Below are 26,154 nucleotides of genomic sequence, written 5' to 3'. Positions count from 1 at the left end.
CTTTAAAAAGGTAAATGACTTATATTCTAGATAATATCAGTGATACACTAGATAAGGAAAATAGGTTGTCTGGATTACATAATTGGATGTTACTCATCTTATTCTTTCCCAACTTCTATATTCAACTACTATTTTTTTAATAGGCGGCTTTGATCAAAATTCTGTCTTGCTATAAGAAAGAACTCTTTCTTTGCAATAAATGATGTGATGGACTATCATAGCCATAGAACATATTGCACATTCCTACCTTATGTGCCTCATATCCTAATGTATCACTTTGAAATAAGAGGTTGCTGAATTCGTTTGATCACTTAAGAGTATTTATCTGGAGATTGCATCCATTCAATTGCTAGGGTTGGGCTTTAGCAGGTACCTGCCCAGTTAATTTTACAACCAGCTAAGTTTCCCATACCACATTGAATACAGGAGCTGTTGAATGCAGATGATGCGTCTCTGGAAATTTCTGTAAGGTTGGTAATGGGCGTTGGGCAAGAATTAAACGGTAGAGTGGGAATGGCTGACAAAGCAGGGCTTGCTTCTCCTTGCTGTTTCTGGGTAGAGAATGCTATTTTTTTTCCTATCCATTGATTTATTTAGCTGTGTTGGTTAGAGACTTCTCTAACCCTTAGGCAGTATAACCCATATGTCTGAAGTACCTAGAAGCATCACTGGGGGAAAAGCCTTCTAGGGTGTACCGGTAGTTGTTAGAAGAGGCTTTGTGTCATTTCTAAGGGGGGTGGGGAGAAGCATGGTATTGATACTTGACCAAAAAGGCTTTATTTGGGATATATAACACAACTTCTACCTCGGTGACAGAGTTTAGAAATGATTTATTTGAAAACTCAGTTCTACATTTATAACATGGAATGAATTGTGATTTAAGGCAAAGGGTTGGGAGATTACTATTTTAATTGCCTGTTTGCCCCTAGAGTCAGACACAACTGGATAAGAGAAACCTTTACTTTACATTTTAACTATAGAAACATAGAAGACTGATGGCAGAAAAAGACCTCATGATCCATCTAGTCTGCCCTTATACTATTTTCTATATTTTATCTTAGGATGGATATATGTTTATCCCAGGCATGTTTAAATTCAGTTACTGTGGATTTATCAACCACGTTTGCTATGTATTTGAGTATATGAATTTCCTTTATTTATCAACCACGTCTGCTATGTATTTGAGTATATGAATTTCCTTTTTACTCCCTACATAGAGCTTAAAGTACTTCTACCGTTGTGTTCATTACTAATTTACAGTACATTAAAACCCTGAATTTAGAGATGATAAAAAAAGTATCTGTAACAAGCCAAGAAAATGCAGATGGGTGTATGTTTGATGTAACTAAAAACCATTATTGTACTCACACTTCTTGAACATTCTGTTATGTCAGTGTATTGTTTTATATCTTGTAAATACTCAATAAATATTATTTAAAAAAAAAAGAAAATGCAGTTGGATTAGCAGTTCAGCTAATTAAAAAATAAGCAATCTTATAGCTTCTAACTTAAATTTAAGAGAAACATGTCTTTTCGAATTAACCTAACTGCCTGATTTTCACAATATACTGAACCATTAAGCCTTACTGGTTGGGCTTGCACAATACAGTATATTGAGTGACGTACTACATTGTAGTTTAGCCTACTATATTATGCAAATTCTATGAGTAATGGTTCTTGGTTGACTAAAATGCCATCTATTTTGCTATAAAATACTGAGAACAGTCTCATTCTAAACTCTAATGAGCTTTTTTCAAGAGTGAATCTCTCATTGGCATGCCCTTCCAAGAAACAAAGTTAGGTCACATTGGTTTTGTGGTGTTTGCATTCTTGTATCAGAGTCATAAACTGTATGTCTATGGCAATCTGCTTCTCCAAAGCATTACCTAAAGGAACCAGTATGCTTTGGTGATTATGGTAAGACTAGGACTTGGAAGAACCAGTCTCAAGTCTTCCCTGACCCATGAAAATTGACTTGCTGACTTTGATTCATCATTGACTTTCAGCCTAGCTCATTTCATAGATATGTTGTGATGACGAAATTAAGGAAGATTCTACTATCAGTGTTTTTCCTGGAAGGAAAGCTTGGTATGAATCTAGTAAATACTCATCAACCTCTAATGAGTTATTTACTAGTATCAGGTAGAAAGTGCAAAGCCAGCCACACAGATATTAAAAAATATGATTCATATAGCAGTTTCAATCATCAAGAGAGATAACACATCAGCAGAATAATTACAACTGGCTTACAGCTATATAACTAGAAATGTTTTGAGAGAACAGAGGAATGATAGTTTCCATCTACTCAATATTTAAGTCCTATCCCTAAAGATGGAAAAATGCAAAAGAGATGGGAGTGTTACATCTTTCTACATGTAAATGCAAGCACTTAAATGTGCTTGTGAGAAAGTAATTTTTTTGCCTCTCCTCTTTATTTTTCTGTCATAGTTTCCAGGGCAATATAGCTGTTTGCTTGCTTCATCTTTGTTCTACAAACCAAAGCCTGAAGGTATTGACTTGTTAAACATTGAAGGAGAAAAAGGCCCAAAGGGGAGAATTATTCCATCAGGTTTCAAGCAGGGAAAACAAAGGATTATAAATTCTTTCACAAGCCTGTTATTGGCTGGTTTCAGAACAGCCTGAGATTGAATATAAAGATCCAACTTCCATATACGGATCATTCCCAAATTAAATCATCAATGCAGAAAATTGATTTATTTAAAATATTGTAATTTATGAGGTTAGAAAGGATACAAGGTCATGTCAAGTTTTTCTTCCTTTAGCTAAACTTTTTTTCCTGGTTAATTTTCAGACCACCATAACATTTATTTCTGAGCAGAGTGTGAGAAATTGCATATACTGGGGATGGATTCAGGATATTTAAGAATTGGTCTTTCATCTTATAAATTTACTCATCCTGTAGCTGCCTTTAAAGTTGCAGTTGATAACTTCTTAAATAGCAGTGCATGTTCTGGAATTCCCTTTCTTGGGACTTGGATTTCACATTTGAATTGTTTGTATGTGTTATTTTTATTTGTGTCGTATTGAGATTTTGACTGAAATAAATTTTATTTATCAATTGCTTGATTTTGCTATATACTGCTTGGTATACTCTACCACCCTGAATTATTTTTTTATTGCTGTTAAGGTCTTTATTTTTAAATGCATCAAATATATTTCATGTTACATATTACAGTACCCATATAGTTTCCTAAGAACTATCTCTTTTCTCTTGTCCAAAAGCTTCGGTCATTTTGCAGTTCCTGTTAAAATTGACTCAAAAATAACCTGTCTTGTGCCTGCAACAATTCTTGAAGGTTTTCAGTTCAATTGCTTATTGCTCCCCCCTCAATCCAGATTCAATGGCCAGCAATCAAAGAGTTTACCTGTGGGTGGGTTATAAAAGGTTAGTTCAGATTTCAAAGGCTAAGATATGTAAGTATTTAAAAACCTGTAGGGGCTGCTGGAGCTGTTCTCTTTTTTGGCACCTTATCTCTAAGGCATCCTTAGGGAAGTTTGAATCAGAAAAGCATTGTCAAAGAACTTTGCAGAAACCAGTCTTCTCCTACAAGTATCCTGGCTGAAAGCAACTGCAAGACAGCAAAAAAAAATATTTTGCACAGGTTAGTGTTAAAATGGTTTGTTTAAATTGTTTTCCTGTTCCTGCAAGGAGCTGGGTTTTTTCCCTTGCTTTGTAAAATTTTGAATCCTGTGAATGTTGTTACAACCTTAGGGCTCCTTTAAAAGCAATTGGATGCTGAGATAATTAATAAAATTTACTTACAGGTGTTTCTAATTTGCCTGCATGGGGTTTGGGATTGTAGGCAGTAAAGTTTAATTGCTTGCTTTCTCCTCCTTCATTAGTATAGGATCAGAGTGATAAACTTAGAAAGACTTTTCTTTGGAGGCATTTATATTTATGCCAGTATTGAATTCAGTATTCCAGTATACTGAAATATGGAGGAAAATCCTGTTTCTTCTTTATTGTCAATTAGCTTGGAGGTGTTTCATTTCTCTAGTTCAATGTTTTTCAACCTTAGCAACTTGAAGAGGAATAGAAATAAAATTCTTTATTGGCCAAGTGTGATTGGACACATGAGGAATTTGCCATTGGTCAAATTCAGTGTACATAAAAGAAAAGATACATTGGTCAAGAATCATAAGGTAAAACGCTTAATAATTTTCTTAGGGTACAAATAAGCAATCAGGAAACAATACTAATATAAATCGTAAGGATACAAGCAACAAGTTATAGTCATATAGAAATCAGTTCCCACTATCCCCCAGGCATCATGCTTGCCAAGAAAGAGAAACACTGCTTTAGCCATCTGAGATCCTAAAAGTTTGACTATTATAGGAAATGTATTGAATAGTGATTCCCATTCTAAAAATAATGTATGCTTTAAGCAATGAACTGTATTATATGCTGTGTATTTAATTGGTGAACAATAGGTATTAATGAAATCAGACTATTTGTAGCCTTATCTATACATATATATCATGACAACATACTTAAGCTCATTCTAAAATTATTTTTGCAGTCTTTTAGTGTCACCTTCAGAGTCTGATGCTGCATTTGCAATGATAAGCTAGTGACAGTACTTATTCCCTGAAGTCTTTACAGGAATGGGTAGAAACTGTGTTGAATGTTTCTCTTGTGGCCATTTTCCAAGGGAGAACAACATTATAGCAAATTCAGTAAAGATTATGATAAATCCTTTGGTCTATCAGCTACCATGAGAATCTTGGTGATTTTATGTTGGGACTTAGACAATATAAATCTTAAAGGAATGAATTGCTTCTGTTTGCTGAGTTCTCCATTAATTGATGTAGCATGTGGGAAACTTGATGTGCTCAGTTTGATTCCAGACATTAGGATCATCTAGATCAGTGGTTCCCCAACATAGGGCAATTTGATTTTTAATGGGGGCAATTTGAACCTTACTTAAACCAGGTTACAGTAGTCCCTCACCGATCGCTGGTGTTACGTTCCAGACCTGGCCGCGATAGGTGAAATCCGCGATGGGGAATTTATCGACTGATAGTACTTATTTAAGTATTTATATTGTAATTGTTTGGTAAGTTTTCATTGTTTTAAGTGTTTATAAACCCTTCCCACACAGTATTTATTTTAGGTACAGTCTTTAAATACAGTATTTACAATTTTAGATATATTTTTTTTGTTGAAAAACCTGCCGATCGAGTTCGGTGGGCTGTTTAAATCTGCCGATCGACTTCCTCAGAAACCCGCGATGAAGTGAAACCGCAGTAGGGGAAGCGCAGTACAGCGAGGGACTACTGTAATGGGCTTTTAGGCTTCCTTCAGGTGAATAGAGTTCAGTTTTTGAGTAAAGTAAGAATTATATGGGGGGGGGGATCAGGATTTTAGAGATGCTCAGATGGGGAATGGCCAAAAAAAAAAAGGTCAGGATCCCCTGATCTAGACTTTGAGTCAGAGAAAGAACTTCCTGCAATTACAGTACAGGCTCCAGCATAGCTACATGCATCCTAAACGTGGTAACCAATGATGTTTATCACAGTATCTCCATTTGCAAGATATTAAGACTCATCTTACCGAAGAGCAATGTTTTGGTTTGAAGATTAGTCTTCTCTCATTCATGTTTTCTTTTCTTCCGTCTCCCAACTGCTTCTGGGGAAAGGAAAGAAGGAAGGAAGAACATTCAGGGTCCTTTGGTATTTGTTTATGGGTTGAATCTCAGTTAGTGGTCAGTTGTACCACAGCCAGAGTTTAGCTAAGGGGAAAAAATTGGCTCAGCATTAACTCATTAAGGAAGAACTTATTTAGATAGTCTGGGAAGTCGCCCTCCTTCAAAGGTTTTACCTTCCACTGTTAATCCAAGAAGGTTTGATTGTTGTCCCCCTAGGGGGAAAGCATCTGATTTCTCAATTCTTCTTGGAATAGCAAGTGGGGAGGGGAAATAGTTGAAAAGAATGTACTAGAGGAGAATATCATTGCTAGATCTGGACAAGGTAAGGGTGTGTGTGAGAGAGGTTAAATCAGACCTACTTCAAAATATAGTTAGAGGTCTCTTTTAGAGGTCAAGGGTTTGTTCTATTGGTTTGTAGGAGTAACTAATTTAACTCAAGATAAAAAGGGAAAGGGCTACAGCTGTGCCCAAAAGTTTTCTAAGAGTTCTAATGAATGCTATGTATTTTGCCAAATGCAGAACTACCAGTAACAATTTCAGTGATCCAGCTGAATTGCTGTACTATGATTGAAGATATTTTTTTCTAGATTTGTAGCCTGCATTTCCTTGAGCATAAAGTGGCATATCCTGCAATTCTATATCCTGTTTTTCCTCCTATAACAGCTTTGGTGTTTGGTTGGGCTTGGAAGGACTGATTGGTGCAAAGTTGCCTAGTAGGTATCTTTGATGATACTTTGATCTAGCATCTGTAAGTCAAACCGCTTAAACATAAAAAGCTGAAGTATTGGGGCAAGGTTATCCCAGTCCAACAAAGGAGTGTTGTGGGAATTCTTGCAGGTTTTGTTTTACTTCTCTCTTTGCTATTGTATATAGCCTATAACTTGCAAAGAACTGCTTTTTATTCTTTTGAATACTTATGTATTAATCATGAGAAAACTGCAAATTCTTTTCCATCATGGGACCTTTATTAGACTGTGATTTGATTATAATACTTATTAAAATGACTGTATTTCAATGCTGTAACTTACTGTCACATTTGTCCATTATCCTATTTTTTTGGGGGGGGGGGATGGCAGCCCTCCTTTCTCTTGTACACAAGAAGGATGTCAATAGGAAATGCTAGCCTGACAATGCCTGTAGAGAGATAATGCTGTTTGGTTGTGGAGGGCAAGCTTAGCATTGTCGAGATGTGGAACTAAATTGAAGATGTGATTGGGTCAGTCATTGTTTCTCGCTTCTCGGCCTTTTAGCTAAGATCAAATGTTAATCAGCCTAACTTGCCTTCTTTGTAGGATGGTTAGGAAGAAAAGAGGATAAAACAGCAATCACTGTAGGTAAAGGAAGGTTTAAAATGAAATAAGACAACCTATTCTAACACAAGGCAGTGCAGAAAGTAATCACTTTAAAGCAATTTAAGTTGGCAAAGGAAGCACTGCTTTCTTTCTCTCAAAATTCTACCTTCAATTTTATTTAAAACTTTTTCCTACCCTGAAGATGTTCATGTGAATATGGAGTTGCCTGTCCCAATTTTACTTGTTAAGTGATGCCCACCTGAACATATAACCTTATTAACCTCATTAACTCCAACTTTACCCACAGCAAAATTGGATCAGCAATAGCTTTTTGAATATAAATTTTTAAATATATATTATTTAAAAAGGCTTTCCTGGTTTTGTCTGTCTGTTATAACAAATAGCAGTGGTTCCAGAGGACATTTTCTAGCATGTGCTCATATAAGGGGCTATTCTAAACTGCAGTTTGCTAAATTAACCCTGAAGCATAAAGTAGCCAACTACATCTTAGCCTAAGGTGTTCTATGTACCTGGTATTGTACAATCTTCTGCAAATGCTGGTACAACTTTATGTTATTGTTTTGGTGTTTAGATAATGTTATCTTCCACTTGCAATCTTGTTTTTTCCTGCCATTTTTAATGTTATTTTAAAAGAAAACAAACAAACAAAAAAATAGAATGCTTCTTTGCCTTTTGATTTGCTAGGTATTGTATACCCTTGGTTGCAAGGTGGGGAAACTGATTTTTCTGGGCCATTGTAGAGAACATAAAAGAAGAAAGGAAGATGCAGATCAAGGCCATTCCTTTTAGCTGATAGCTGAATGGCCATGGAAAAATGGCTTGAGGGCCTGACTCTCTGACCCAGTTAAAATCAGCAGTTTTCTAAAAGGGAGATTTTTTAAAAAAAAATCTCCTCATTGTAAAACATATTTTTTTCCTTCCATGACAATTAGCAGTTTGTAATACAATTACAAATACAATTAGATGTTGTAATAACTCCTCCTTGGTGATGCTACTCTCTGTTCATAACTATCACTTCTTCCAAAGGAAAAAGACTTTTGACAGGGGCTGAGGCAAGAAAAGCTCTTTTACAAACACATCCACTTGAAAGCCAAGGGAGGTGTCTCACTATCCTCAGAGTTTTTCAGTAGGACTTGCAAGGAATTCCCCACAGGGTTTTCTCCTTGCTGTGGGAAAGTGCTGAGGCAAAAGCAACCCACCTGGAGGGCATCAGGCTCCGGAAGGCAACTTAAGTTCTGAAGGGTGAGGCTGCTGCTCCGTCCAAAAGGAATAAAAGGCTCCGAAAGAGCCTAACATTTTCTTCTTAGCTTCAAGTCCTGTTCTGAGAGACTGACTAGGTGATCTGCATGAGAAGTTTGCATCTACTAACCATGATCTGCTTCTGTGTCTCTTTCAATTGCAGGTGTGCTGAGGCTCTTTCTGCCTAGCATGACTGTTACATACACAGCTCGGGTGGCCAATGCCCGCTTTGGGGGCTTCTACAAGCTGCTGAGCCTATGGCGTGGGAGCATCTATAAGCTGCTGTACAAGGAGTTCCTGGTCTTCTCGGTTTCCTATTTGGGACTAAGCCTTACGTATCGGTAAATCAGGGGATCAGTAGGCATCAGGGGTGGCTTCTGACTTATTTCTCTGCTGGTTTGCACTGTGTGGGCACACGCACACATGCGCAGTGCTAAACACCCAACTTCTGCACATGCAGAGAAGCAAAAACAGCTTCTGCGCATGCACAGAAGTGAAAAACAAGATGGCGGTGCCTATGGTGCTACCGAGAGAGGTTCGATGGCATGTCCAGCTGGCCATTGCTACCGGCTCAGCAAGCAGGGGGAAATTCCCGCTACCAGTTCTATAGAACAGGTCCAAAGTGGCAGGAACCCACTTCTGGTTGGCATCATTTCCCTTGGGTTTTCTCAGAACATCCCAAGAACTTTAGGCTGTCATTAATATTCCACCTGCATGCTCAGGTTTTATGAAATTCCTTTTTTTAATTTGGGGAATTATTACAGGTGGTCCTCAACTTACGATTATAATTGAGTCCAAAATTTATGTTGTCAAAATTTATATTTGTTAAGTGAGCTTTGTCCCATTTTATGTCTTTTCTTGCCATAGTTGTTAAGTTAATAATTCGGTAGTTAAGTGAATCTGGCTTCCCCATTGAGTTTGGTTGTTAGAAGATCACAAAAGGGGATTATGGGACCCCAGGACACTGCAACAATTACCAAGCATCCAAATATTGATCACATGAATCATAGGGATGGTGCAATGATTGTAAATACAGTGGTACCTCTACTTAAGAATTTAATTCATTCCGTGACCAGGTTCTTAATTAGGAAAGAAGCAATTTTTCCCATAGAAATCAATGTACAAACAAATAATGCATGCAAAACCATTAGGAAAGAAATAAAAGCTCAAAATTTGGGTGGGAGGAAGAGGAGGAAGAAGAGGAGGAGGACAGTTGCCACCGAAGGAAGAAGGTGAGGTGAAGGGAATCAAAAAAGTCTAAAACTTTAAGGCTGAAAAAAAAAGAGGGACTCTGAGGCGGCGAGGAGGAGCATGCACCTCCCATACACCCGGTGCAAGGCTGCCTCCCATACATTATGCTAGAGAGAGAAACCAAGGTGGGCGAGAGGGGGGAACCTCCTGCTCCTTTGGCTGAAAGGCGGCGGCTGCTGCTACCTGCTTTCTCTTCCTTCCCATGTTGAAGGGTTCCCCTCTTCTCTCACTCGCTTGCTTTGTAGCCGGTGCCGTTCCTTCACTCTGGTGACTCCTCGATTTGGCTGAAGCTGAGTTGATTCAGCTGGGGCAAAGTGCCCACTTTTGTCTTTTCGAGCCCAGATGCTCTGGGAGGCAATCTTGCGCTGGGTGTATGGGAAGCAGTGCGAGGGAGTCACTACAGTGAAGTAGATTATTCCCTCTCCAAGCGCCCAGAGAAAGGAAAATGCTTTGTTCACTCTGAACTGCCAAAGCCTCCTTAAGCACCACCGAAAGGCTCCTCTGGCAGCCCAGAAAAGCCCGAGATGGTTGGGATTAAAGGGGGAATGGCAGGAAACTAGCTGGGTCTTCCTGCTGCTCTCAAATTTCCTGGGAAATTTTTCTGGGCTCAGGTTCTTAAGTAGAAAAAGGTTCTTAAGAAGAGGCAAAATAATCTTGAACACCCGGTTCTTATCTAGAAAAGTTCTTAAGTAGAGGCGTTCTTAGGTAGAGGTACCACTGTATTAAAAATGGTCCAAAGTGCTGTTGCAACTTTGAGCAGTCACTAAATGTTGTAAGTTGAGGACCACCTATAAATCATACCATACTAAATTTCCAAGGACATTGTTCATTGTGGAAAGTGTATTTTGGCACACAGGCCTATACTGTAAAAATAATTCTAACTTTGCTATACAGTATATCCTTGGCTCAGTTCATTGTCCCAGTTGTAAAAAAAGCGATGAGCCAAATGTAAATAAGGTGTTGCCCCTTTTCAACAACAGTGTAATTAATCTGGTTCATGAAATTACTTGTGTCAGTATTAGCCTATTTAAACAAATGGGATTTCGCTTTCTCCTCTTTGGGGCACTAGGTGAATATGTCTGTCTTTCTCTTCCGTGCTGGGCTGTATTGAGGTTGAAATGTGAATAAGCCAAATGTAGATAATTAAGAAACGTGAGAAAGCAATCTCTCACGATGTTTTATGGTGGATGTGTGGTTTCTTCCATCCAAGCCCATGGAAGCCAGCCACTGCCAAATAATAATTTTATTTATTTAATCTTCTTTCTATTTCTAGCTTTGTCTTAAAAGAAGATCAGAAACGGATTTTTGAAAAGGTGGTCATTTATTGCAACAAGTATGCCGATCTCATCCCTATCTCCTTTGTTTTGGGTGAGATGCTTCATTTCCAAACCTCCCTCTCTTGCTATTTCCATTCCAAGTTTCCAACTCTTTCCCTACTCCTCATCTGTCCTCAAGGATAATGGGGAAAATGCAGTGGTTTTTGTTTTTGTTTTACATATGAATCTCCCCAACTCTCTTGTTTTCAGCTTTAATATGAACCTCCCTCCTTCATTTCCCCATTCTGCCTAGGGAATGGCACAATAAAGGATGGTGGCTATTAAGCAAATTGCAAATTGTCAATTGTTTCTAAAAGCAAAAACATAAAACCTCAAAGCCAAGATATTGGAATACAGTATTCTTAATTCCAAAATCCTGGTCTTTGCTCTATATTTAGAGAAAAACACAGAGCATTAGAGAATTGTACATTAGCAATGACTTTTATTGCATAAGAGTTATTCTTCTGCAATTATAAGAATTGCATTCCTAATGACTAAAAAGGAGTAAAAAAAATTACAAATAAAAACTTGTAAATGAATGGAATCTAGAAGTAAAAGCCGAGAATGGTATGGGGATATGAAATGCTGAACGGACTATTTGAAAAGAGAAATAAGCAATGTTGAATACAAATAAAATGCAGTAGATTAAAAAAACTGAATAAAAGACACTTCAGACATTTTGTTAGAACAAATTTGTTATAATTTGTTGTTCGCATGTTTGAGCTTTGGCTTTCAGGACCTGTTTTGGGTTTTATAATAAAATAATCCTGCCCACAATGAGATTTGGTTTGTGGAAGTCATTTTCTAATGTAATTTGGGAAGAAAGACAGAATATAGTTAATACAGAATTTAGAATAATACATTAATAGCTTTCTCTCTCTTGGATTCACTCAGGCTTCTATGTAACGCTGGTAGTAAACCGCTGGTGGAACCAGTACACCTGCATGCCAAAGCCAGATCGCTTGATGTGTGCCATATCCGGAAATGTCCATGGTGTAGATGAGAAGGGACGGCTTTATCGACGGACACTCATGCGCTATTGCAGTCTGTCAGCAGTCTTGATCTTGCGTTCAGTTAGCATTGCTGTGTTCAAACGCTTTCCCACCATGGACCATGTGGTAGAAGCAGGTAAGTGTAGCACTAGAGGCCTATCTTCTTGTTGACTTTTGAATGATTACACGGGAACATTCTAGAATAGAATAGAACAGAATAGAATTTTATTGGCCAAGTGTGATTGGATACACAAGGAATTTGTCTTTGGTGCATATGCTCTCAGTGTACATAAAAGAAAATATAGATTTGTCAAGAATCATGTGGTACAACACTTAATGATTGTCATAGGGGTCAAATAAGCAATGAAGAAACAATCAATATTAATAAAAATATTAGGATATGCTGTGGTTAGCTCTGGCCCAACTCCTGCCCCAAGGAATGTGCAGGTGGATGTGGGGGAGACATCCACATGCCGCAGGCCTGTTTTGCTTCCGATGGAATCTGCCGATGAAGCCTTCTCTGACCAAGGCAGCATGAGTGACAGGGAAGAGGGAAGTTTGGCAGACAGCCCAGGAGGAGATCAATCATCTGTAACATCTTTGGATTCTGAACAACAATTAATGACACATCCACGCATACATACAGTGATGCATAGGAGACAACAACTAAAGGATTATTACAAGAAAAAATGAGGCCACCTGTGTTTGGTTGGGGCTCCAATAATTAGGGCTGCTGCTATAAATAGCAGCGTGTGGGTTTGGCCGTTCGCAGTTCATCAGGAATCCTGGGTTGCTGGTTTCTGGACTTTGCTTGTTGATTTTTCACGCCTTTGAAAAAAAAGCATAGCAATGTGTGTGTGTTGTGTTTCTCACTTCCTTGGAAGAAGAAGGGGTGTGAAGTTTCTTCACAGCTGCTAGCTAAGTACTTAATGGCTGCTTAAGGTTAATTGTACAGACTACCTGGTTGTTTTGGGATGAGTGCTCTTTACAATACAAAAAGAGTGCTTAGTTTATTTTGACTTTTGGGATAAAGAACATTGTTTTGAATTTTCAAACGTGTGTGTGTGTGTCTGAAATTTGTGCCCTTGAATTTTTGGGAGGCTCCTACCAGAGAGCCCGGCAGAACAGGATACAAACAACAAATGTATATTCTAATAAATGTAGAAAGTCAAAGTGAACACTGTTTAGGACATCCTGTCATTTGGAAGGTGCTGCTTGTAAATGCCACTGTAATGCACTGTTTTCAGCTTTATCCAGTCTGGTACAATCCAGATATATTGAGCTACATGGCCAGTAACCATAATCGGTAGAGCCAATGGAGACAATAATATTATAGACCAACACATCCTGAATAGTTTAGGCTATGAAAGTCTGCATGAGAATATGTTATTGCATCTCCTAATGAATTCCACCAATTGCATGAGTGGCATTGTATATAAACACCTGCTTCTTTGCATCTGCTTCAAGGATTCATGACTCGTGAGGAACGCAAGAAATTTGAAAATCTCAACACCTCCTACAATCGATACTGGATCCCCTGCGTTTGGTTTACCAACTTGGCTGCACAGGCCCATAAAGAAGGCCGCATACGTGACAACTGTGCTCTCAAGTTGCTCATGGAGGTAAAGTTGGAAATCCTAGCATTTGAATTATAAATTTAAACTAGTTTAATAGTGATGTTCACTTCCCAGAAAATTCTAGTTTCTGGTGTTCCAACATTTCTGAACACTTTCTTAGCCATCCATCCCAGCTTAAAATTATTCTATAACAGTAGAGACATGGCGTTTTAGAAGGATCACATCAGTTGCCTTCAAAATAGCCAGCAGCAAGAAATTGTTGGAATTTTAGTCCAAAAACATCTATAGAGCACCAGGATGATTGCTTCTGTTCTATAGAATTAGTATTGCAAAACAGGAGGAGAGCTTTTATTTGAGATGCATTAATACCAATCATTGAGCCATCATCATCACCTCTCATCCTAGTCATCATTTGTTTTGTCTCAGATGGAAAGAGTGATATCCAAAGTAAAATATAAAGGTACATGTGGAACAAATATTCAATTTTGTATCCAGGTTCCAATTAGGTTTTTAAATGTACCAAAAGCAGGGAAGGCTATATACTGTAAATTCCAAAGCTATATAATCTTAGTACTTGGGACAACTATAGAGTAGATTATAAAAAGGTAACTATATAAGAACCTTGAATGCAATGTGCTAATCAGCAGAAATTATGGATGTATTGAAATTACTCCAGTAAGATTTAATCTTATTACATCTTCCCTATTGGATTGTGATAGTGTTATGGATATAATTCATTTATATCTATATAAGTATCTAAATAAGTATTTGACTAAAGATAGATAGATAGATAGATAAATAGGTAGGTAGATAGATAGATAGATAGATAGATAAATAGATAGATAGATAGATAAATAGATAGATAGATAGATAGATAGATAGGTAGGTAGATAGATAGATAGATAGATAGATAGATAGGTAGGTAGGTAGGTAGATAGATAGATAGATAGATCCTTCCTCCTCTTGTATTTCTTTCCCTTCTTTCTAAATCCCTTTCCCTTTCTTCCTTTCTCCTTCCCCACTCACGCATGCTATATACGTAAACTATAATTGCTAGAATGTACGTTATATATATTCCCTTTACTTTCCTGTACCCTGTTTTTAATGTATATATCCAATAAACATTTTTTTTAAAAAAAGCATTTGACTAAGGACTCAAAGCTACGCCCTCTCTTGACCCCTCTTTCCAGCCTAGCTGGCAATTTCCCAACATCTACAATGTATTGCTAACATGTTGTAAGCCGTCCTGAGTCTAAGGAGAAGGGCGGCATAAAAATCAAATAAATAAATAAATGTAACTACCATGAGACTATTGAAAAGTACCTTAACACTAATTTATTTCTATTTTATTTATTTTGTCAGAACATATATAAGATAGCAGGTGTTAGTATAAACATAAACATTAAAAAAGTAAATACAGATAAATGAGGGCAGTAGGACAGGGATGGTAGACACGCTGGTGCGCTTATGCACGCCCCTTACAGACCTCTTAGGAATGGGGTGAGGTTGATAGTAGACAGTCTAAAGTTAAAGTTTTTGGGGTTTCGGGAAGGAACCACGGAGTCAGGTACTTTCCAGAGTTAGGTGATGCAACTACTGAAGCATCAAATGTCCAAGTTGGAAGGTACTATGTATGGCCAATTTTTATCAGAAGCCACTAAGAAGTCCAGGAGAATCAGCAGAATCACATTTCTCTGCCTCAATCCAGAAAAAGTCACTTATTTATTTGAGTAAATCTATTCACATACCTGAAGGCATTGTAGAAAGCTATACATAGTTGTAGAATGTTCTCACGCCTCACACAAGCAGTGATGATTGAATTCTCCCTCCAGGAACTGAATCATTTTCGTGGCAACTGCAGCATGCTTTACCATTATGACTGGATCAGTGTACCATTAGTATACACTCAGGTAAGCTGTCAGTCTCTGAGTATACAAATGTCATTTCGCTGGTGAATGTTTAAGCATATCCTATCCTATTGTTGGCTATTCTGCTTTGTGTTTCTTTTTCCTCTTGCTTGGAACAGATTAAAAGGATTATGACCAGATTAAAGAGAAAAGTGATGATGAGAAGTTTCATAATCTCTTAGAAACATAGAAACATAGAAGTCTGATGGCAGAAAAAGACCTCCTGGTCCATCTAGTCTGCCCTTATACTATTTTCTGTATTTTATCTTACAATGGATATATGTTTATCCCAGGCATGTTTAAATTCAGTTACTGTGGATTTATCTACCACGTCTGCTGGAAGTTTGTTCCAAGGATCTACTACTCTTTCAGTAAAATAATATTTTCTCATGTTGCTTTTGATCTTTCCCCCAACTAACTTCAGATTGTGTCCCCTTGTTCTTGTGTTCACTTTCCTATTAAAAACACTTCCCTCCTGGACCTTATTTAACCCTTTAATATATTTAAATGTTTCGATCATGTCCCCCCCTTTCCTTCTGTCCTCCAGACTATACAGATTGAGTTCATTAAGTCTTACATCTAACAATTCTGTTTTGCGGCTCTCTAGACCAGGTGTAGGCAAAGTTGGCTCTTCTGTGACATGTGGACTTCAAGTCCCAGAATTTCTGAGCTAGCATGATTGGCTAAAGGAATTCTGGGAGTTGAAGTCCACAAGTCATAGAAGAGCCAACTTTGCCTACCCCTGCTCTAGACAATCACACATCTGTACCCTATGCAGCCAGTTATTTCTCCAGGTTTTAGAAAACATTGGAAAGAACATTCTTATAAATGCAAGGGATTACATTTTTACGAGAAAATCAGTAGATGGCAAAAAAAAATTAAAATCTTATAATCTACTCCCTCTTTCTAGTGCTCTCATATATTGGGACCAGAATGTTAAGAAATCCCAATATGGTCATTGATTGGAATTCTGGGAATTGTAGTCTATATCTGGGAAAATAACACCAGATTCTCTTCGTCAATGTATACTATCAAAGTTTACTACTGTATTAGATTAATGAACAACAGACATGAAATCTCTATAGAATTCTGTTCCACACAGATATATATTGTACATAGCATTGAGGTTTAGCTGACTGACAGCTATACCAAATAGCATTTGTGAATGATTCTGTATCATTCTGAAGTGAAGTATTGGCATCCCCAGAACTCTATCATAAGCTCAATTCTATTTAAAAATGTGATTTGAATAATAGGATGAAAAGGATGCTTGTAAATTTTGCAAATGACACCAAGCCAAAACAATTGACTAATATTTTACGAGTACAAAATCACATAAGAACATAAGAAGAGCCATGCTGAATCAGGTCAAAACCCATCGAGTCCAGCATTCTGTGTCACACAGTGGCACACCAATTGTCCATGGGGATCTTGAGCAGAAAGAGAAGGCAAAACCCTCCCTTTCCATTGACCCCCAACAAATGATACCCAAGGGAATCCTACCTGCCTCAACCAGTATATAGGTGGCACTTGGACATCTGTTTCAAATCTGATCACAAATCTGATCTCAACAGGGGGATGTAAAGTGGTGTTAACTAGGTTAATGAAAACTATGGCATGGATATAAGACTGGGGAAACTCAAGTTGACAGCAGTGCACAAAAGAAGAATTTAGCTATAAGAGTACCCCAATGTTTGAACATGACCAGGTAACTTTTATTTAGCAGTAAAAAAAACAATGCCCAAATCATAGGAAATAACAGTTCCCTGGTACCCTGTGCTGTTTAGATTGCATTTGGAGTTCTGTGTTAAGAGCTGATATTTTAAAAGGGATATGGATAAGCTGGAGCTATTTAGAGGAAAGTTACCTGGATGATAACGTGTCTAGAAAGCAAGTCCCATGAACAGCAGTTATTGGAGCTAGAGCTTGTAAAAGAGAACCTCAATGGGAGCTTGAGAAAGGAGAATTGGGGGAATCCTTGTTGAAATAGAGGAATTAATGAATAGGGAGAATGCCTGGGGGAAAATTTCTTGGTTGCAACAGAAGGATGAATGAATGACCTGCAAGGGCCTTTTTATGTATGCATCCTATGCTGATAATATTGTTTAATATATTATTATTCTATGTCCGCATCAATATCAAATCACAGCTACTGGTTCTTTAGTTGTGTTGGCTTCCATAAAAATATAGGCTCTTGTAGCATACTACACAACACATATGTGGATCCAAGCAGTATGTCTTTTTCAGTGGACTAATGGAAATGTTGTTCTCTAAATGCTGTCCAAGATTTTTTGGTATGCTGATAACCAATAGGACGGTTGTGTACTGATAATCACTGGGATCATCAAAGTCGGTTTCAATTTTAATCTTCAGATCTTGTTTCTTTATTTTCTATTCTACTTTCCCTGGGTATTGCCTCAAGAGTTGTCCACACATTCTTTTCTTTTCATTCATAAATATATCTGATGTGTTATGAGCCAAGAATCTGAATTTGGAAATCTCACAACATTTTAACCTGACCATTTTTACTACATTTTCAACTCTGTTATTGGTACATAGTAATTTTTATAGAAGCTCCATGAATAATTTTAATAAATATGTTAGGTTGTCTTTATAATCAATTTGTATTTATAATCTTCTATGAGCTGAATATGTGATCCACTGTTTCTTTCTTCTTTGTACAATCTGCACTTTGAATCATTTTGACAAATTTTCAATTCTGGCCTTGACTTTAAATAGCTTATTCTTGGGTAGCCAAAATCATTACCATTATTTCAAGCGTAATTAGTATGTTGCTGTTATTTTAAATATTGAACACTTTAAGTTCAGTCAATTTTGAATTGTGGATTATTGACACAATGATTGCATATGAAATGTAGTATATTTTTATTTTATTTTACTTGATGTAACTGCCTTACTAAGCTTTTGCCTTGAAAGTGTACAAAGTCGAAAACCAGCAATCCACTAAAGCCACAGCTAAAATTGGCCATGGAGCAGAGTTGGTACATTTAGAATACTTAAAAACTTCCACACTGAATACTATGGATAATATATACTCTCTATCAGAGTATTTGGGTGCACAATACCAGAGCATAAATTCCCTTAGGGCTGATAATTCTCTTTCCGGTATGTTTATCAGGAGACTTAATTGTGGTCTGCCTACTGGTTAAATATACTCAGCAACCTAACATCTTAACTACAGTTACAATTATGTCCTTTATAATGTAGTAATCTGGGATATTTATCTTACTCTAGAATAGGCATACTTTAACTGTTTACTTGCAATCGCTGCCTTACAAAATGTTGTCAGGATGATATGAAAGCAATTAATAATGCTTAAATTAGTTATCAATACTTTTCTGCATATATTATTGATGAATAACAAGCAGGGAAAAACTATTTCTGTTCTATTTTTCAGTGTTACGTGAGATACAGACCTAATTTCCTCTGATAACTTAATAGGGAATGGTAAATTATTTTAGGGTTTTTAAATTATTATTATTATTATTATTATTACTTAGATTTGTATGCCGCCCCTCTCCGAAGACTCGGGGCGGCTCACAACATGTAAAAAACAAATCATAAGCAATCAGATAAATTTAAAATATTTAAATATTTAAAAAACCCCATATGCTAACAGTCACACACACAGACATACCATGCATAAATTAAACGTGCCCAGGGGGAGATGTTTCAGTTCCCCCATGCCTGACGGCAAAGGTGGGTTTTAAGGAGTTTACGGAAGGCAGGAAGAGTAGGGGCAGTCCTAATCTCCGGGGGGAGTTGGTTCCAGAGGGCCGGGGCCGCCACAGAGAAGGCTCTTCCCCTGGGGCCCGCCAACCGACATTGTTTAGTTGACGGGACCCGGAGAAGGCCCACTCTGTGGGACCTAATCGGTCGCTGGGATTCGTGCGGCAGGAGGCGGTCTCGGAGATATTCTGGTCCGATGCCATGAAGGGCTTTAAAGGTCATAACCAACACTTTGAATTGTGACCGGAAATTGATCGGCAACCAATGCAGACTGCGGAGTGATGGTGAAACATGGGCATACCTAGGTAGGCCCATGACTGCTCTCGCAGCTGCATTTTGCACGATCTGAAGTTTCCGAACACTTTTCAAAGGTAGCCCCATGTAGAGAGCATTACAGTAGTCGAACCTCGAGGTGATGAGGGCATGAGTGACTGTGAGCAATGAGTCCCGGTCCAGATAGGGCCGCAACTGGTGCACCAGGCGAACCTGGGCAAACGCCCCCCTCGCCACAGCTGAAAGATGTTGTTCTAATGTGAGCTGTGGATCGAGGAGGACGCCCAAGTTGCGGACCCTCTCCGAGGGGGTCAATAATTCCCCCCCCAGGGTGATGGACGGACAGATGGGATTGTCCTTGGGAGGCAGAACCCACAGCCACTCCGTCTTATCCGGGTTGAGCTTGAGTCTGTTGACACCCATCCAGGCCCCAACAGCCTCCAGGCACCGGCACATCACTTCCACCGCTTCGTTGACTGGGCATGGGGTGGAGATGTAAAGCTGGGTATCATCCGCATATTGATGATACCTCACCCCATGTCCTTGGATGATCTCGCCCAGCGGTTTCATGTAGATGTTGAATAGCAGGGGGGAGAGGACCGACCCCTGAGGTACCCCACAAGGGAGAAACCTAGGAGTCGACCTCTGGCCCCCCACTAACACCGACTGCGACCGGCCAGAGAGGTAGGAAGAGAACCACTGAAGGACAGTGCCTCCCACTCCCAACCCCTCCAGCCGGTGCAGAAGGATACCATGGTCGATGGTATCGAAAGCCGCTGAGAGGTCGAGGAGCACCAGGACAGAGGATAAACCCCTGTCCCGGGCCCGCCAGAGATCATCCATCAACGCGACCAAAGCGGTCGGTATCATGGAATTAAATGTATAATCTGAAAATTAGAATCATCACAATTTCTTCTATTAACATTGACCTAAAAAGAGACTGAAAACATGTTCTATTTTTTAGCAGTCCTAATTCTCTGAATGAAAGATGATTAAGCAAGGATCCAAATTGCATCATAAGTAATTATTGTAACAAAAAAAATCATTCCATCCACTTTTTCCATTTCCTTTTCTCTTTGTTCTGATAGGTGGTTACCATAGCTGTATACAGCTTCTTCTTTTCTTGTCTAATTGGAAGGCAGTTCCTTGATCCAGCCCAAGGTTATGAAGGACACGACCTAGACTTGTGGATTCCTGTTTTCACCCTGCTTCAGTTTTTCTTCTACTTTGGATGGCTCAAGGTAGGGCAGAGGAACTGGGTAATTTGCAGTGGTTGTTGGAGCATTTCCTACATCACTTAGATTGTAGACAGTCTAAGATTAATGTTTTTGGGGTTTGGGGAAGAAACCACAGAGTCAGGTAGTGCATTACATGCATTGATCACTCTATTGCTGAAGTCGTATTTCCTGCAGTCAAGTTGGGAGCGGTTTACATTTAGTTTTAATCTATTACATGCTCATGTATTGCTGCAGTTGAAGGTGAAGTAGTCATTAACAGGAAGGACATTTTGGTATATAGTTTTATGAATTACATTTAGATCAAATCAGAGGCAATGTTCTTGTAAATTGTCTAATTCCAGTATTTCAAGTCTGGTAGAATAAGGTATTTTGTTGCGAGCGGAGGAGTGAAGGACTCTTCTTGGAAAATATTTCTGGCCTCTCGATTGTATTAATGTCTGATATGTGGTGCAGGTTCCAGACAGGTGTGCTGTATTCCAGAATTGGTCTAACAAATGTTTTGTATGCTCTGGTTGGCAGTGTAATATTGTCAGAGAAGAAGCTACGTAAGATTAGATTAACAACTCTTAGTGCTTTTTTGGCAATATTGTTACAGTGGGCCCTAGCACTTAGATAATTGAATATGAATACTCCAAGGTCTTTGACAGAGTGTGGGTCATCTACAAGTTTATTTCCTCCAAGTATGTATTTTGTATTCTGATTTTTTTGTCAATGTGTAAGACAGAGCATTTGTGGTTGAGATTTGAAGTTGCCAGTTGTTTGACCATTCTGCTACATGATCAAGGTCCTTTTGACCTTAAGCATTGTCTGTAGTGTTAAATAGTTTAACATCATCAGCAAAAATAACACAGCTTCTTATAATATGATCACAAAGATCATTTATGTAGAGTATGAAGAGTGTTGGTCCTAGAACACTGCCTTGAGGGACACCACAGTTGACAGGAGCAGGATTTGATATGACACATCATATTTTGACTACTTGTTGTCTGTTAGACAGGAACGTGATTATCCAATCATATACAGGTCCAGAGATGCCATAGGATTTTAGTTTCAGAAGTAATTTGTCGTTTACTACTGAATCCAAGGCTTTACAAAAGTCTATGTAAATTGTGTCTGTTGTTTTATCCTGATCAAGTTGAGTGATCCATATGTTTTTATAGTGTAAGAGTTGAAGATTACAAGATAATTTTTTTCCTGAAACCAAATTGTTTGTTGGAGAGTAGGTTCTTAGTTTCTAAGTGGAGTGTAATGGATTGGTTTATGATTGATTCCATGACTTTGCAGTCAGGGACCTTAGAAAAGGAACTGTCCCCATTTCTAAGAGGTTTGTAAGGGACGTGCATAAGGACACAATTGTGCATACCATCCCTGTCCTACTGTCCTATTGCCTCCTTTATAGTTATTTTTTTTTACTAATATTATGTTTATACAAACTACTACTATCCTAAACAAACAAACAAAACAAACTTTCCTCTAGCAGATCTTGCCCTGATGTGTCTAACAGAAGTTCTTGTCTAAGGAGATTCTAAATCATCCAGGCCATGGTTGTCCCAAAGGTGCTTTCTTCCAAAAGGCAATTGGACTTCCTTGGAAAACATTTTGTTTCTCATCCAAGAAGCTTCTTCAATTCTTGGATGCTTCTTGGATGTGAGAAGTGAAAGGGGAAAAAAATAAGAAAGTCCAGGTACCTTTTGGAAAAAAGTTCCTCTGGGACAAAAGTTATCTCCAACTACGGGGGTTCCCAAATAGTCCTTTCCCTATTAATTACTGTATTGAGAGCCAATGTGAGTAATGGTAATCATAGGGTTGGCGGGACCTCAGGGAAGAACCTTCTCTGTTGTGGCCCCGACCCTATGACTGGCATCCCTTAGCTTTCCAATTGCTCAGAATTGCTCATGGCTAGGGCAGGGAATCTGATTTGGGGCAGAGGAAAAAAAGATTTAGCTTCCTTCCTCCATCTATTTGTATATTTGGCAGAAGACTGAGAGGCTCTGTAAAAGGTTAGAAACAGAGACAGTCAGAAGGGCAAACACAATCTAAGCATAGTCCATAAAATCATATGCTTCAACAACTACTTCAGCTTCAATCACAACAACGCACGAGCACACAACAGATACAAACTTAATGTAAACCACTCCAAACTCAACTGCAGGAAATATGACTTTAGTAACCGAATAAGTGATGCATGGAACTCACTACCAGACTCTGTAGTATTATCTCCTGCAAAACTTTACCCTTATGCTATCCACTGTTGACCTCTCCCAATTCCTAAGAGGTCTGTTAGGAGCGTGTATAAGTGCACCAGCGTGCCTTCCGTCCCCTGTCCTTAATGTTCTTTATTTTTACTAGCTGCATGTATTTAAATACAGTATTATTATTTCTAATACTCTTTTTAATTTTTTTTAAACTTTTACTAGTATCTTAATATTATAATATCTTCACTTGACAAAACAAAACAAATAAAATAAAAATAAATAAATATTTCCTCATTGTGGATCTTGGCAGGTGGCTGAGCAACTCATTAACCCTTTTGGAGAGGACGACGATGACTTTGAAACCAATTTATTGATCGACAGGAATTTTCAGGTAACCCCCAACTTCTCCTCTTCTGCTAAGGATTGGCAGTGTTCACTAAAGGTCCATGATCCAATAGTTGTAAACATGTCCCCTGCCCTAGAGCTGAGGTTCTCATCCTTTCCCACCCCAATATATAGATATTCTACCTGTTTATTGACAAACAGGCAGGCAAACACCAGTACTGACTACAAAAGGGATTCTTCAACATTGGGTTTTCTTCTGAAGGTCTCCATGATGGCTGTGGATGAAATGTATGGGGATCTGCCTCTCCTGGAGAAGGATAGATATTGGGATGCCTCCAACCCACGAGCCCCCTATACGGCAGCTACAGTCTTTCTGCTGCAACAGCCCTCGTTCCAAGGCTCCACTTTTGATGTCACGTAAGGATTTCTTTATTCTTTGTGCAGCACACAAAAATTAGTAATAATATTAACATTAATAATAGATTAACTGGTAAAGGAACAAGGGGGGTCACAAGGGAATGAACCTATGGGTTTTTCCTAATTTGGGAGAGATCAACAATCTTTTCCCAGTGTGCGTGAAGCTCCCTATTGGGGAGATTGTAATTATAAAAGCATCATGACTGTGCATTTCTCACTTGAGGGAAGCCCTATTCCTTTCTAGTAATGGAAGTACAGTGGTACTTCTACTTACAAACTCAATTCATTCTGAGATCAGGATTCTTAAGTAGAAATATTTGTAAGAAGCAATTTTCCCTATAGGAATCAATGTAAAAGCAAATAATGCATACGATTGGGGAAACCACAGGAGAGTAGAGGCCCTGTTTCCTTCCCAGGAGATTCCTAGAGAGGCCAAATAGAGGCTCCTCCTCATCTTTTCCGGCCCTGTTTCCTCCCAGGAGATTCCTAGAGAGGCCCTGCAGTGGCTTCTCCCCGCCTTTTCCGGCCCTGTTTCCTCCCAGGGGACAGCAATTTTTCCCATAGGAATCAATGTAAAAGCAAATAATGCATGCCATTGGGGAAACCACAGGAGAGTAGAGGCCCTGTTTCCTTCCCAGGAGATTCCTAGAGAGGCCCCATAGAGGCTCCTCCTCACCTTTTCCGGCCCTGTTTCCTCCCAGGAGATTCCTAGAGAGGCCCCGCAGTGGCTCCTCCCCTTTTCCGGCCCTGTTTCCTCCCAGGGGACAGCAATTTTCCCCATAGGAATCAATGTAAAAGCAAATAATGCATGCGATTGGGGAAGCCACAGGAGGGTAGAGGCCCTGTTTCCTTCCCAGGAGATTCCTAGAGAGGCCCCATAGAGGCTCCTCCTCACCTTTTCCGGCCCTGTTTCCTCCTAGGAGATTCCTAGAGAGGCCCCACGGAGGCTTCTCCCTGCCTTTTCCAGTTACAGTTTCGGAGGCTCGGGTTTGAAAGTGGAAAATGGTTCTTGAGAAGAGGTAAAAAAATCTTGAACACCGTTCTTATATAGAAAAGTTTGTAAGTAGAGGCATTCTTACTACTGTAAATGCAAAATGGTGGCACAAATTCCTCCAACTGCCTGTCCTCCTTTTCCAGACTGGCCAAAGAGGATATGCAGTTCCAGCGTCTGGAGGAGATTGCGGAGGGCTTTGAACAGAACCGCCATGTGCCTGCCCACCTTTTGAACAAACTGCTCTCTACAGCTCCTACCTCAGGTGGATTTGGGCGCCGCCTCTCTCTGCTGAAGCGCAAGAACAGCTGTGTTTCAGAACCCTCAACCACTTACAGCTGCCTATGTCAGGACATGCAGGCCGTTGACTGCACGTGTACCCCACCTGCCAATCAGCAGATGCGCAGCCACAGCATTCCTTTCATCCCTGAAGGGGAAGGAGACTCTGACCATGAAACCAGCAGCCCAGGAAAGGAAGCGTACGGCCTTCTTCCCGAGTCTCACATTGTTGAGCTGGGTGAACTTCCTCAGAGCGCTTTGGGCCAGGAGAACGGTACAGCTGACCCCCATGACCCAGAGCCCCTTGTGGATACAACAGTCCATATTTTGTCCCGGCCTCTCCTGGAACATGACTCTTCAAACACTCCCTTCCTTCACAACCCAAAGGAGGTGCCTAGCAAGGGGGTCAGCTATCCCCCATGGCTGCAGAGCCCCATTGAGGAAGAAAATATAGCATGAGCCAGTTATTGGGTATCCATGGGTGAGATGAAGTTACTCCCTGGGACATCTTGTTATGGTGATTTTATGGAAAGGAGGTCCTGAAAGGAGGGACCAGAAGAACTGAGTACATTTTTTAAATAAAAACCACCTTTTATAAACAGGGACTTGGGGGGGATTTTACGAGATGTTGTGCAGACTCTAATTTCATTAGCAAATACTCTGTTCCCACCAAAGAACATTGCTAGTTTTAAACCTTGCTTTTAACTTAATAGGCTACATACGAACATAGAGTAGATACACTCATATTGCTTTGCAGTGTTGGTGAAATGTTTCTTATTTTTGTCAAGATGAACTAAGGAAAAAGCCAAGACGTGTAAATGAACTGCATGGTAGCTTTTTCTTTCACCACCCTATATAGAGTCAATTGATTTAAAGTTTATGCTTTTATGTTTTATTAAATGTGTGTTTGTAAAACATTGAGACTTTTAAATACTTTAAATCTTACGGATCTTCCTTGCAGCTTTAACCTTTAAGTAGCGAGTAACTTCATTCTGCCCAAAGTTTTGTCATTTTCAAATGTTATTGTGGCCTCTGGAAAGGACAGGAAGATTGATGGGGATGTGGTGGTGTTCACGCCAGAGGCACTTTCATTACATTGCCATCAGGTAATAACCTGCATAATTACAATAGCAGGATCTTTATCAGCCTTTAAGAGGTTTACACAAAACTTACCAAAGGAGGCAGGGAAAACTAGACTTTAAAGAGTCTTAATATAAACCTCTAGTACAGTGGCTCAGGGACTAGTGATGGTTCTGTAGAGAAATTTTTCCGTGGACTGAAGGGGTGTGTGGTTTTGTATGTTTGTGCGGCCCAGTTTCTGGCATGATGTAGTCCAGTGATGGCAAACCTATGGCACGGGTGCCACAGGTGGCATGCAGAGCCACATCTGCCGGCATGTGAG

The 26,154-nt window shown here is 39.2% G+C and overlaps 1 protein-coding gene and 1 long non-coding RNA gene across 14 annotated transcripts; one reads left to right on the top strand and one right to left on the bottom strand.

The window, feature by feature from the left end:
- The first annotated feature begins 2,341 nt into the window (after positions 1–2,341).
- BEST2 (bestrophin 2) lies at positions 2,342–25,667 on the top strand. Of its 11 annotated transcripts, XM_070739505.1 has the most exons (11): positions 5,795–5,991; positions 6,333–6,382; positions 8,385–8,562; positions 10,746–10,840; positions 11,683–11,916; positions 13,248–13,402; positions 15,190–15,267; positions 20,376–20,528; positions 23,031–23,111; positions 23,328–23,482; positions 24,620–25,667. In XM_070739505.1, exons 3-11 carry the CDS (start codon positions 8,411–8,413, stop codon positions 25,209–25,211), a joined length of 1,695 nt encoding a protein of 564 aa, XP_070595606.1. In that variant the 5' UTR covers positions 5,795–5,991; positions 6,333–6,382; positions 8,385–8,410; the 3' UTR covers positions 25,212–25,667. The 11 variants fall into 11 exon arrangements, with proteins under 11 accessions (XP_070595610.1, XP_070595608.1, XP_070595609.1 ...); XM_070739509.1 differs by lacking the exons at positions 5,795–5,991; positions 6,333–6,382 and adding an exon at positions 2,342–2,509; XM_070739507.1 differs by lacking the exons at positions 5,795–5,991; positions 6,333–6,382 and adding an exon at positions 3,436–3,623.
- Positions 2,850–6,013, bottom strand: LOC139160985 (uncharacterized). 3 transcript variants are annotated; one of them, XR_011558051.1, is made up of 4 exons: positions 5,843–6,013; positions 5,576–5,650; positions 3,489–3,590; positions 2,850–3,386 (listed from the first exon to the last, which is right to left on the bottom strand). It is a non-coding gene; the product is annotated as an uncharacterized lncRNA (long non-coding RNA). The 3 variants fall into 3 exon arrangements; XR_011558050.1 differs by having other exon boundaries at positions 2,850–3,590; XR_011558052.1 differs by lacking the exon at positions 3,489–3,590.
- Positions 25,668–26,154: the final 487 nt, after the last annotated feature.

Source organism: Erythrolamprus reginae, chromosome 2 (assembly GCF_031021105.1).
Source record: "Erythrolamprus reginae isolate rEryReg1 chromosome 2, rEryReg1.hap1, whole genome shotgun sequence".
Taxonomy (NCBI): Eukaryota; Metazoa; Chordata; class Lepidosauria; order Squamata; family Dipsadidae; genus Erythrolamprus; species Erythrolamprus reginae.
Note: the sequence above shows the minus strand (reverse complement) of the source record. Positions and strands in the feature narration are given on the sequence as shown.